Genomic DNA, 13,635 nt, shown 5'->3' on the forward strand with positions numbered 1-13,635 from the left:
AAAATTTATCTCGCGATTGCTAATTGCGCCGGTATTTTACATATGAACAAGGAGTATAATTGAAATTGTTTGGGGTAGGGCTCTTATAGATAAAGGAAAATCTGTAGACAGGTTCGGTTTAATATAAGGTTTTGTCCTTATACTTTCATTCACAATAGGCAACCAACACTTCACTGTAAATCCGATGAAAATCTCGGTAAACTAAAATATTATAGTCCGTAGCTATACTGAGTCATGCAAACATGCAACACTAACTTCCTACGTAGGTATATATTAAACTTATTTTAAGAACTTCCGTGTTTCGCACATGTGCTTATCGCTCTTAGACGTTCTAACACTTCTCTCCCACTCTTGAAAGTGCTATTCGTACTCGTAGTACTTATGAGAAGATGTCGTTAGTTGCGTACTGTATGACTCAGCTCGTGCACACGCACAAATTAATTTCATAGTCAAATCACTAGTTAACTAGTAGTTTATTCGATTTTAAATAAATATGGCAATACTTCCGATTTCGTAAAAAAAGCACTCATTAAATATGTCTGCTGTTGAACAACAAACGCTTGTGTTCGTCTGTAAACACAACGAGAACGACGAACGCGTCAAAGTTCTACTTGGTCTAAAGAAAAGAGGTTTCGCTGTCGACACGTGGAATGGCTATGGGGGGAAAGTTAACTCTGGTGAATCAGTGTTAGATTGTGCCGTTCGAGAACTAGAGGAAGAAAGTGCTCTACAAATATCAAGCAAACATTTAGATTTTGTTGGTCTACTGAAAGTACAGTCAGAAAACGCACTTATAAAAAAACGCGATGTGTATCTTTATATAATTGATTATAAAAATTTTAAGCAAACAATTCAGCCGTTAGAAACAGCGGAAATGAAACCACAATGGTTTCATATTAATGATATTCCGTATAATAAAATGCTACCAGATGCCAAAGAATGGTTGCCATTTTTGTTACAAGGGCGTAAATTTAATGTAACTGTTTTATTAAAAGACGGAGATAAGTTTACTTATAATATAATATTTAATGACGATAAATAAGTAATTTAAATATTTAACAGCATATAATAAAGTATTGTGTATAAAATTTATGTGTTTGTTTTGTTACTCAGAAACTTTACTTAAATATAAGTAAAAAATATTCAAATTTTGAAACTAGATTAAATTATAAACTCACTTAGAAACGCGCTCTAATTTATTTTATGCGAATTTAGTTAATGCTTGTTACCACCAGTACCCGGTGACCTTGTAAAGTGCAACCGGTGATGATTTAGAAAATTTGCATCGCAATTCTCTATATAAAGCGATACGATCGCAGTCTTATCAATACAGTGTCAAAACCTCTATTCAAACATGAAGTTACTGGTATGTTAAAAATTTCTAAGATTAGATTATTAATTAAAATACTTATTAATGCATTTTTACGTTAATTGGCGCAGTTTGTTATTGCGTGTGCTATTGTGGTCGTGTCCGGTGATGAATTCACAGGCACATACCCTGGCCCTCAACATTTGCCCGTGATCGGCCCAAATGGTGTGCCGGTAGACACCGCCGCCGTCCAACACGCTACCGCCTCTCACTTGCATCATAAACTCGAAGCTCAAATTCGTAACGGAGATTATAGTGTGCGCTATCCCGATCACGATTACCACTACGCTGATTACTACCCGTCTCATGATGGTCACTATAACCACCATCAACACGATTATTTTGAAAACCAACATCATGGTGGATATTATGAGCATCATCATAACCATCATGGTGGTCATGGTGGCCATCATCATGGGCATCACAAAGCCTATTAAAAGTTGACATTTGAAGCTTATTCTGATTCTTTATTACCGATTTAAATAAATACCATTCAATAATATTTTAATGATAATATTATATTCTATAACCCATTTTCTTTGGCATTTTTTGAGGTTAGAAATGTCCCCACCCTTTTCTTGTAAAGTTATTTATCTATATTTTACATAACGACATCAATATTACTCGTTAATTATCCAACTTGTATTTTTATTTACCGTTGAAGCATGAAAATAACAAAACAACAAAATAACAAAAAAAAACATCATGCAATATTTTGCCCTGACCTATTAAAACGATGAACAAAAACCAGATGTACACTACAAGATTATTTGGAAACTAATTTAACTTCAGTAAAATGTCTAAAAACTTTATTCTATGTTGTTATTCTATGACAGCCATATTTTTTATATACCTACATCTAATTTATTAATTACTTGTTGTTTGCATTTCTATTTTCACATAATAATTATAATAAATAAGCTCACCAATAAACAGGCAAATCGCCAATACGATACCAATTCCATAAAGTGAAAACACTGGTATAAGTTCCTTCAATTCAATTTGTTTCTCTGGATTAAAACTTTGATGATAATATTTATTCTCTTCACAAAATATTTTATTCAATGTCAGGGACATCCAATACTGCGGCACTCCACCTTCGAATATTCTTTTTATAAATTTATTTAACGTGAGTTTCAATGGTGAGCCATATTTTACAATAAAACAAACAATACACGGGAATGGTGACTTCTTCATAATGCGATGAATCATTTTACCGTTTTTATAGTTTTTGCGATTAAGTACAGCCCATTCCGCGACACTTCTTTTATGAATAATTGCATATTGACCGTGTTCATTAATTAATTGAGTTAGGGACTTTTTCGGATCAATAAATATTCGATCCTTCAATATTTTCACTGATGGCTCTCCGTATTTTACCAGATATCGCTTGTAACGCTCAACTGTGTACATTTCCAGTCCAGATTCGGCGAGTTCTTCAAACGTGTCGATTTCTTTCGGTTGATTTGGAACTGTAATGATGCTCATCAGCAGCGAGGTGTAATGCACCACAATCAGAAACGAATAAAACGTGTACAAAAGTACCAAAACTCGTCCGATGGTTGCCTTCGACATCGAATATGATTGGCCAAAGAATATACCAAATGTATACAAGGCAGCGGTTGATACTCGGTCAAAAGTATCGGTTTTTATGAACACAAACATGCAGAAAAAGTTGAATATCAAAACACTCAACCATACAGCGCCTTCGAAACTTTTATAATATTCAATGGTAGCATCCGCGTTTTCACACGGCACCATAATAACCAAATCATCACGATCATGCGGATATGTATACTCTACTAAATTTTCAAATTCCGGTTTCATCAGTCGTGAATTCAACGCGACAGACGTCAAGTTTCTTGCTACGTCCCCAAAAACACCAGTGATATTTTTATGTCCAAGATTTTCGCCATAATCTATTCCGTCAGTGGGTTTTATATAAGTTCCCGTCGCGTTGATCCATTCTAGAAAAGTTGTTGCCAACAAACCATCTCGTCCTGTATAAGATTTACTATGCTTGATAGCAATGGCGTCTCTTGGATGATCAAACATCGAGATTTTTATATGATGTCTTTTAAAATCGACCAATTTATTATAAAAGTAGTCTTCGTCTTGAATCTCAAACCAGAATTTTTCCATCATGCTGTCGTAAGTGAAAACACTTCCGTTCGTATAAACAAAAATCACATTGTGCATTTGCAATTTCAACAGAGTGTCGACAATGCACTCATGATCAATGTCAGTCTTCATTACGATCAGCAACTTGTCACGCACTCGGTAAAAATATAAGCTGTGCATTGTCTGTAATGCATTCGTAAATGATTCATCGTCGTCAATCTTATACAGATACAATTTACTCTCTTCGAAAGTGACAAAATCATTAAAATCATTCTCAGCATTATATGGACCGTTAAATTCGCGTACTCCTGAATAATCACTGGTGATTTGCACGCAGTAAAATGGATGATTGCCAATTAACTCGTGTATAAAGTGGTCATCATGTGAGTTTTGGTACATGAACACTAAACTTCTAATACCGATAAAATTGCTACGTACAACCCGAATAAACTTTCCGGTCACATCGAACTCATCATTACTTTCCTCCAAGACATCCAGTAAAAAACTCGCGTAGAATCCATGTATCAACGTCATGGTCACGAATACTCTGTACATTATCTTATGTACCACGTATTAAATACCTAAAAATACTTGTTAATGTGATATGTTGTCACATCGGCCACAATATTCACTTTTATGACGATGGCACACACGGCGTTATTTTATATCCACCTCGGGGAGGGTGAGATCGCGTGCGATTAGAAAACACAGCGCATTATTTGTTCGTCGGTTTGCTAATCTACGTTTACAATTTTCAACTGTCTTATTTGCATTCGAGCCTTTTAGCTCGAAAGTTATTGCGTCCATTAGTCATGTGGATCGCATACGCAAACAAAACAAAATTGTCACATTAAAAAGCATCATGAAGTTTAAAATGAAATTGAATTTCGAACAACAACTAACCGTCCATTAACAAACATAAACACCGACTGAAACAACCGAAAATTGTTGGGTAATATTATTTGTATTGCTGTCGGCTACAAGTTTGAGTTATTGACATTGAACAGGTCAATGCGTGACTTTTTCTGATTAGTGATTACATTATGATTAGTTTATAAAAGTGTATTGATGTAATGTTGATATAAGTAAGTAGTGAATTGAAGTAATCCATTTAATAACGCTATTAGGGGATTGGTTGAACCGAAACATAAACATACAGGGGGTGAATTGTTGAAACCTATCAATATGAAGCAATAACAGTAATAAGAAAACATGTCAAGTTTTTTTTCTTTCAATTTATATATACAGTAGATAATCGGATATCAATAACAATCACATTAAAAATTAACCAATCAATTTTTTACAATCATATCTGAATAAATAACAATTTTATATGAGTACTATTTAAAACAATAGTGCTAATGTGAATATAAATAGTCCATCATCGCCAGCATCATCATGCGCCAATTGGCAAATACAAAAGATAACAATTTATCTATTCACCAAGTAATAAAATAAAGAAAAACAACAACGACAAAGTCAAATCCATGTCAAATGTAGCTGTCGATTTTTTGTCATTAACGTCTTGCAATTTGTTACTTGTTAAATTGGTCACTTTGATTCTCGTTCGTGTTTTGTGCATTTTCATTTGATTACTTCCCTTCATAACTCATCAATTATATTGTGTTACACATGTGAAGTTAATTTAAACATTGAGCACAATTAATTGTGTCAAAAATTAATCATGCTCAAGATTTATGAATGGCAGATTATTTTTTTCCTCAACACACATCGTAGAACTTGCATGACGTTTTGTATATCATTGTAATTATTTACATACATTGTTTGTTATGCTTATTTGTGATTTGTGTGGTGTGTGAATGTGTGAGTGTCGCTGTGTGTGGGAGTGTCCGGTGAGCTTTATGTACATGTACGATATCTAATTGATGTTCAACACAAAAATAACATACGAAAGAGTATTTGGTATCGATGAAAGAGTCGAATAATATCTCCAAAGTGAACATTATATCTTTTGTCTGAGTGCTTAGTAAGTCTTGTTTAAGTTGAGAGGAAATGTTTTCGCTCTCGCCTCGAAGTTAAAAACATCTCGTATCATTTCTCATCTCTTGTTTTTTTTTCTTCACTAAAATACAATATTGTAATCACACTAGTAGTCGAGTTTGCATACAAATGTCCTCGTCGGTATTCTCGTTTAACTAATCGTCTTTATTACGTTCTAGGTTATTGAAATCACTTAGTGGGCTACAATTGTAGTCTTGTTGTTGTTTAGGTTTTAATTCTCACGTTTAATTGAGCAGTTTTTAGCTTTGGTTCGGTTTAAAAAACGTTTATCGTAAGCAATCACTTTAGTTCACGTCACACTCGCAGTTCTTCCATGGGAATGTTCTGCTTGCTGTTCATCTGCGTGTTTTTCTTGGTGAGCGTGCCGGTGTTGATCAACTGTATACTGTGCGTGGACAGTAGCGGTTGATTTTCCGGCATTTGTCGTGGTAGAGTGTTGACGTTCGCTTTGCAGAGTTTCGGCGGCGGTGGTGGTCGTGGCAACGTTGCATTATTCTGTGGTAGATCAGCAAACTCGGGCGGAGGTAGTTGATGATGAGAATGATGATGACCTAAAATGGTCGCCGGGTCACTTTTGACTCCGATGATGCTGGATTCTAAATCACCGCAGATGTTATTAGGCATTTGCCCGTTTTCATTTCGTTTCTTCCCAGAACCACTTCCGTTGTGGCCATGACCATGCCCATTGTTATCATTCATGCGCGTTTTATCCCTCTGATAATACACACCAGCAAAGATGAGTACATTTAATATCAGTAATGAACATCCAATTGCAATAGTCACACTCAACGCTGTTGAATAAGCAGCGAAACCATCTTCTACCGGGTGTGATGTTGTACTAACACTACCACCTAACTCCTCAACGCGTTCGGATGAATCTAAACTTGGCGGTGTGGCTATACCAGACGCATTCTGACCTAAGGTCGTACGTTGATCACCAACTGGTGGTTCCAATGTGGTCAGTTTACGTGGATTGAGCGATGGCAGTTTTGGTAGCGGTTCTTCATCGGGGAGGTTGTGATGTGATCGTGGGACATCATCATTTCCGGGTTTATGCAGATCCGGCACCAGGTTCAGCCAGAAGGACAATCGATGCGCCCGGTAATGATTTTTCAGCTTGGGTTTTGTATCTACAACGAAACGGAATATTTTAGTCCCGGTGAACAATATTTACTTATGCAAATTAATGAATAATTCGACGCCTTGAGGAGATTTTATCTCGGCTCACCTAAATTTAAATATTTTTTATGCACGGCTTCGTAGGCTGTCCATTCGACGTTCTTGAAGCGATTGCGCTCCTGACGCGTCCCATGGGAGGCGTCCGCCTCTGGCGGTTCGTTAGGATTCCTGCAAAACGTCAATAATTTATCATGCCGCATGGCCAATACGTCTCTATCAAGAGGTGTGTGTATATTTACCCAGTGCGCACAAAGTTACTCCAGTAGTTCATGGTGGTCTCCGCGAGGACCACCTCGGACTTGGTGTAGTTCCGCCCGAAGTGCATCAGGCCCCCCACGAGAGGGGCTCCGAACATGTACGGTAGTTCTTCACCATGAATACAACCCTGGCGCTAAAAAAAAACACAAAATATTTAATTAGGTACATTTAAAAACTTTTAACTTTTAGGTTAGATTAAACGTACACCAACAAAATTAACAAAATTAATACAGACGCATTAAAGTAATAGCTTGGCGGGGGGCGCAAACTTCGATTAAAAATTAATTTGCATTCGGGCACGAATTTTAATTGCATTCTCTGGCATAGAGTACGAAATTGAAGTGATAAAAAGAAAAAGACCGTCTGCTGGTGCGCGCTTAGTATTAATATGCATTCGATGGGCTTCCGGCTCGTTTCATTTCTCTCGGCTTTCTTTCCACCCCGCGCGCCCGTTCAAATAATAAAGTTAAATTCGCTCCTTTAAGTTCGCTAATTTTTAACTTTTACTTAATATGAAAATATGCTGCGCGCCCCCGGCCCTCTTAAAGATTTCACTCGCGCAAATTTCATTTCGTCTCACACGAGACGCAAGTAATGAAAATAAATGTGCAGTCGTTTCGGTGGGGCACGGGGACGGCTGCCCTTTTAGCCTCGGCGAATGCGGAGTCTCGCCGTCTTCGTTATCGAGTGGCCCGGAAGCAGCGGGACAAAGTCGGAAGCGCGCAAACGTTATAATCATAAAACGAAACATGCATATTCCATACGCAGCGGCATTGAATTGACTTTATGCGCGGGGCGACTAATAAAAATTCCCAGCCCCAGTCGAAATTTGATGGCGCACGAAATTTTTACAAACATCGTAAAATGCAACTTAAAAATCGGATGTCATTCTGTGTTTGTCAAATATGTCTACGCATCTGAAATTATTTCATCTCGTATTTTATCGCAGAAACACTTATGACAAGCGCGTAAAACATTAATATTTATACAGACGCGCGTGAAATTTTCATTCTCGCACTTTATTTAGTTAGGTTATGTTTTATGAGCGTTATATGTAACACACGTTACACTCTCACCGAAAAGTACCTTCATCGTTGTAATAAACATACTGGACGGAAGACGGCGGAATTTGAATATCGTAGCACTATAATTTACGATTGCGTAAAAGGTGGTACGGGTGAGATTACAATGTCCAAGGGGGGAATTTTATGAGTTTATGACATTGAGGTAGCGGTACTTACATGTGGTATACAAGAGGGACGAGTTTTTGTAGGTTATGTGCGGAATTCTCTAAATTATTAACGAATTACTTAAAAATACATAAATTTTGAATCAATTTTTGAAAAAAATATTTTGTTTAAATTGAAGTTTGAGATATTTTTGATCAAAATAAACAAAAACTGCTCCTACTATTACTAAAAACGTTAGTTTTACGTTCCTGCGAATATTTTTTGGCAAAGTAGACTCTAAAAGAGACACGAAATAAAATTGACAAAGTTATGAACACCGTCACACAGCGGCTGTACACGGCTGACAGTTATTGCTGTAAAGGAGTGTCACAAAGTTTCAAAAACAAAGCGCATTTTTACGATCTTTGCATAACATTACGGCCCCAGCTAGTTGAAACAAAAAACAAACTTTTGACAAAACATGCTCTGCGCCTGGTATTGCTTCCAGTGATAAACAATTTTTACGATGCAGTGTTTATTTCGACTGTAACTAAATTCATTCGTGTGACTGACTGAAATTGTGTTTGCTCTCGGAGGCTTGGAGGTTCGATATCGCGCGGTTGGGGTTATAATTTGGTGAAATAATCCCAAATGATCTGTTAAATGACTGTCATGGCGGTCTCAGATGGCGCTGCGTGAGCGGACAATATTGGTGGCCGGGCAGTTTTGTTTTCATTGCCAAGTAATCCCAGATACAATTAAGCGGAACAAAGCGACGCTGATAGAAAATGATTTCGCCCAAACTAATCACGGGTTTATTGTCGTTTGTTAGCAAATAGAAGAATGCGTACTCCGGAGGCAATTAATTTGGTATTTTATTATACAGGATGTGTGGAATAACAATCCAAATTTCTAATGTCAATAATTTTAATTTTATCAATTAAATTCTTGTTGATAATGTTTGGCGGAGCTGACAATTTAATAGTGAACTTAATTTGCATTTGAAGCTTCAATTAGAATTACGAAATTAACTCTTTGATAAAAAATTGTTAAACGAGAAACTTTGGCGTTGATAAAAATGTAATTTTGCGTTCTGCAAAGAAAAAAAAGCGCATATAATTACACTAATTGCTTAGAAAACGCCCGAAAACCCACTGGGAAAAGTGAACATTTGACATTATTTTCCAGTAATTAATAATTAAAACCTAATTAAGTTCATTCGTTGCGTGCACTTTTGCAGGAAAGAAATTGTGCTCGTGCGCGCGAAGAAAATTTGAAGAAAAATGAAGAAGTAAAGTTGCCGTACGAAAAATGGCGAATGATATAAACTCGTTTTAGTTTTGCGTCGTTTACGTCGCGCAGTTGCGCTTCACATCTTTTTCTATATTTTTGCGCAGTGTACTCATTAGGAACTAGTGAATTATCTCAGCGCGGATAAGAAATGCGAACTTTTCCGGCGTAGGCAAAATGGAAAAATTTAAGAAACCTCGTCAGGAAAACTCGCAGGAATATTTTGTAGGTAATACACTCTTGCAGATACACAAAATTGTCTCCGAAAGATATTACGCGACGTACAAATGATATAAAAGTTTGTTGTTGCGGAAGTAAATTGCGAAAAATGAAAATAACTTCAAATTTAATTCTGTAGGCGACAATTTCGATTGTAATTTTTGTTTTTTGAAGGTGTGTGAATGGTGATGATGTGTTTGTTTGATGTTTTTTTGCACATTAAGAACAAATACACAGGAAAAGCGGCGAACTTTGCGCCAACTATAATTAAAAATAAATAAAAAGCGAGCGGTGGGCGGACGCCCCCGTCGACGCTATAAATAATACATTTTCCGGGCGAAATGTTCGCGCGACGGCGAAAATGAGCGCGTTTTCGACTGGCTGATATATTTGTATTCGTACGTGCGCATGTTGGAGGAGTGAATCCGTGGCCCAGCGGCGGCAAAAGCGACATACAAACAAACACACACACACACACTGTGCGTTTGAAAGTCGCCACCAGTTTGACTTTCAAACGGCTGTAGTTACACACTGAACACATTTACAATTGAAATATTGTGTGTTGCAATGTTTCATCTGCAGGCTAGTTGTGCAACACCATGAAAACATTGTTTCAACGCAAGAGAAAAACGCGACTTACATTTTTAGGTTATATAAACGCCATCTAGCGGAAAATCTAAGTGGCATAAATTTTTATTGAGCGACTTGAACCATTCTTAATAAATCATAATTGCTAAAAAAAGATGAAGTGCTAAACATAGTCCACAGTTGAAACGCGCACGAAAGTTTTAATTAACATCGCGAATTGCAGTCGAACGCGCGGACGCCAGAAGAGTCGCACTTGCCCATCCAGCATCCGCTTCCCGGGCGCCTGCCATATCCGCCATTCGCCATCCGCTATCCGTTAATAACTAATTAACGAAATAATTACTAGCGTGCCACGCAGAAAACTTAATAAGTTTCAGTTTTATCTCTCGCGACTCGCACGCGCAACTTCATTTCATTTTATCAAGAAGTAGATGAAACTGCGAGTTCAGTAGGTGGCGTTGCGGGGCCTGAGGGGAGGGGGTAATGCAGTGTTGGTTGCAATGCGCGAGGCGAATGACTGCAGACTCGCAGAATGGGTGGATGGCAAATGCCAAAGAGAAACATTTTAAGGGGGCTTTAATTAAGTTTTATAACTTGTGTCCGACTACAACGTTTCGAACTATGTAGATACTTATTTTTTATGAAAGCGTCAAATTTAAAGTTGTAAAATCATAGCAGTTGCGGTAAATTTTTATTTTTTTAAGTTAAATTGTGCCTGGGACACATGTTGCAGTTCCGGGAAGTGGGTAATTTTCGTCGTATCGTGTGCAAACGCCATTTCGGTCGGATCGTTTATAACAAAACATTATGCGCACGCCATTGGCAAGATCTAATTGGGTTTATAATTCCATAATCGATTCCTCCTATGCCGCCCTCGTATTGTGCACGTGCGAATCGCGCTATTAAACGAAGCTTATCGGACGCTGTACGCATCAATTTGGATTTTCCCATCCGTCGATGCCGCCGCAAGCTGCGAGCGCGCTTCCGGTTTTCCCATCTAGCATCCGCTATCAGCGCGGCGGCCATTATGCAAAGTGTTCGGTGCCACACGCCCGCGTTTTTCTTATACCGTCGAAACGTCGAAAACGAGAAAACATTAGATTACCACATACACACACACTGGCGCTCGGAGGGTGAAAGAACAAGTCTTCAATCACACATCGAACACCGAGTTACATGGATAATCCATCACCGGAAATGCCTAACGTGTTTTTTTGGTTGCGCGACTGAAACTTAACAAGTTATTTTAGCACTTTGTTCAAGTTTCAAGTCTTGGAATAAAATGCAAATGTAGGAAAATCTCGTGGGCGGTAAACAAAAATGTTATTTCTTTGCGAAACGCGACACGAGTAATGTAATGTTAAGAGCCTTTTTGGTCTTGGTTATAGCATTACCAACCGGAATTCATGACCTCTTCGTGTTGGGAGGCATTTAACGCGATGCAATATAATTTTTCGTTGCATATTACGCGCACTGTAAGAGTTTTCTTAATTATGCAATCATTCCGGTTGACATTACATGAAATGGCTGCGCGCGCGGCACACATAAACGAAACCGAACGAATAAAAAGTAAAACAGTTGAATATTTGAACATCTGATGCTATTAAAAACGCGACAAGGACACGCTATGGCATAGGAAATACAGAAGGTGGCGCTGGTACTGGTACTGCAACATGCAAATTAACGTCCGCAGCCAGCCCACCTTATACGCGCATATGTTGCATAAAATAATATGCAAATATTAAACGAGCGTCGCCGGTTGGCGATAGCAACTAGTTTTATTTAACTTTGCGCATTTGCTAGAAAATTGAAAACACAATCAACCAGCAACCAAACCTCAAATATGCAAACGCAGCCTAATTTTAAAAATATTATAGTTTCAATAATTAACTCGAAAGAATACGGGACTTAAAAAAGTGTTAACAACGATGTGCACTTTTAAGCTTCACATTTTAGCATTTTAACCAGCCGGTTTTCTGCTGGTGTTTGCTCGCAACAACAATGTGGTAATATATTCACGCTGCCAACATTGTGCTTGCGCTCCAAGCGCGCTAGTTATACGAGAGAGGGTTGTTATCCCGAAAACTTCCAGCTACCCCCGTGACTCGACTCTCCGCGTTGAGTCTGTAGTTAATATGTTTGCAGGTCGAGTTCTACCGTCACAAAAAAAGCGAACTTAAAACAATCTGTAATATACAAGGCGGTCGCTGAAATATTTTTATAATTCCTGCAATATGTGTTGCCTATCTTGATGCGCTAGGATGATTAAAATATTTATAAATTAAAACCATGCATGTGCTCAATATTTTACGAGCGCATTAGCCGTGAAAGACTAAGCTGTGCCAAACGTTAAACCGTTCGCATGTAAATATTTCTTTATGCGTTTTTTACGACCGAAACGTTTTGTTAACAGTGCTCCCTCTTTGCTTGCGATGGCGGCGAGCAAGATGAGCCCAACGTGCGCAAAGCGCAAATAAATGGGATAAAAACGAACGCGAAAATAAATTCGACATTAATTTTCGACGTGTGTTCCAACCCACTACGGGTGGTGCTCCCAGCATGCCCTAATAGGTTCGCTTCCTTCTAACGCATCCGAAAGCGTAAGGGTTGTCTCTCCTTTCATTTCGTTGCTAGCTGGAGGTTTTCCCGAGCTGGGCCAGTGACGGATTAGGACGATTATAAAGATTGAGTGTATCTTTTCCTTAAGTAGACACAAAGATTGATTAAGTGAAAATCTGAGTTGAGGATAGAAGGACCAAGACGTAGAGGGAGACAAGACGTTGTGTATGCGCTGGGTGCTTTTAGTTGCCTACATTCAAGCCGAGTTCGGATGGTTGCGATGGCAGCTCGTTATCGCCGGAGCACTTTCTCCATCCTCTACGTTCGCGATTTCCTTCGTTTCAGTCGGTGTTCCCGAAGCAAGAACGTCGTTACTGGTTTTCTTTTCTTGAAACTTTTCACCTCACGGCGAGTTTAGGTGTTTTCTGTACGGTAGGCAACACGCAATACAATGCCAAGCGAAACAATGCTTTTTATCACAAAAGCAAACAAAAATGAAACCTGCAGACCAAAGAAAGTTAAGTTTGTGTGTGCTTTTTTTGCTCGGACAACAAACACAAAACGCACAAAAAATGAAAGGTTGCTTCCTTGCGGTGAAAAGGAACGAAAGAATGAAAGAATACACGACCGCCCATTAAAAGCTTAAGAACATTATTCATTCCCGCTCAAAGCATTGATTGCCTCAGTAGAGCAGAGAAGAAAAGACGCCCCGACGATCGGCAGGAGGGTGGATACTTCCGTTACTTATTGATATTTAATGGCGGAGGCGCCGCAATTGCAGTTTGCGCTCGCGCTGTATATGAAACCGTTCTACGTTACAAATCGCTACAAACACCTTGCCGACTTCAATAGCGCCAACGC

At 38.4% G+C, this 13,635-nt stretch overlaps 2 protein-coding genes across 2 annotated transcripts in view; both read right to left on the bottom strand.

Moving 5' to 3' along the window:
• Positions 1 to 2,227: 2,227 nt before the first annotated feature.
• On the bottom strand, positions 2,228 to 4,024 carry LOC135795440 (uncharacterized). The gene has a single exon (XM_065307126.1). It carries the CDS (start codon positions 4,022 to 4,024, stop codon positions 2,237 to 2,239), a length of 1,788 nt encoding a protein of 595 aa, XP_065163198.1. The 3' UTR covers positions 2,228 to 2,236.
• Positions 4,025 to 4,705: 681 nt separating this feature from the next.
• The window catches only part of LOC135795859 (neuroligin-4, Y-linked-like), a 117,045-nt gene continuing 108,115 nt past the window's right edge, over positions 4,706 to 13,635 (bottom strand). The window contains exons 6-8 of the mRNA XM_065307655.1: positions 6,931 to 7,082; positions 6,741 to 6,859; positions 4,706 to 6,642 (exon numbers count right to left, since the gene is read on the bottom strand). Coding sequence (XP_065163727.1) covers positions 5,807 to 6,642; positions 6,741 to 6,859; positions 6,931 to 7,082 — 1,107 coding nt within the window. The 3' untranslated portion in view covers positions 4,706 to 5,806. The remainder of the gene's footprint in view (positions 6,643 to 6,740; positions 6,860 to 6,930; positions 7,083 to 13,635) is intronic.

The sequence above is a fragment of the Atheta coriaria genome, unplaced genomic scaffold (assembly GCF_025399875.1).
Source record: "Atheta coriaria isolate IRGN ID8LTWV9N9 unplaced genomic scaffold, Caltech_Dcor_3.1 hic_scaffold_7_pilon, whole genome shotgun sequence".
NCBI lineage: Eukaryota > Metazoa > Arthropoda > Insecta > Coleoptera > Staphylinidae > Dalotia > Dalotia coriaria.

Coding starts and splice junctions, on each gene's coding strand:
- LOC135795440 (XM_065307126.1), bottom strand. CDS start 4,024: ATGACGTTGATACATGGATTCTACGCGAGTTTTTTACTGGATGTCTTG.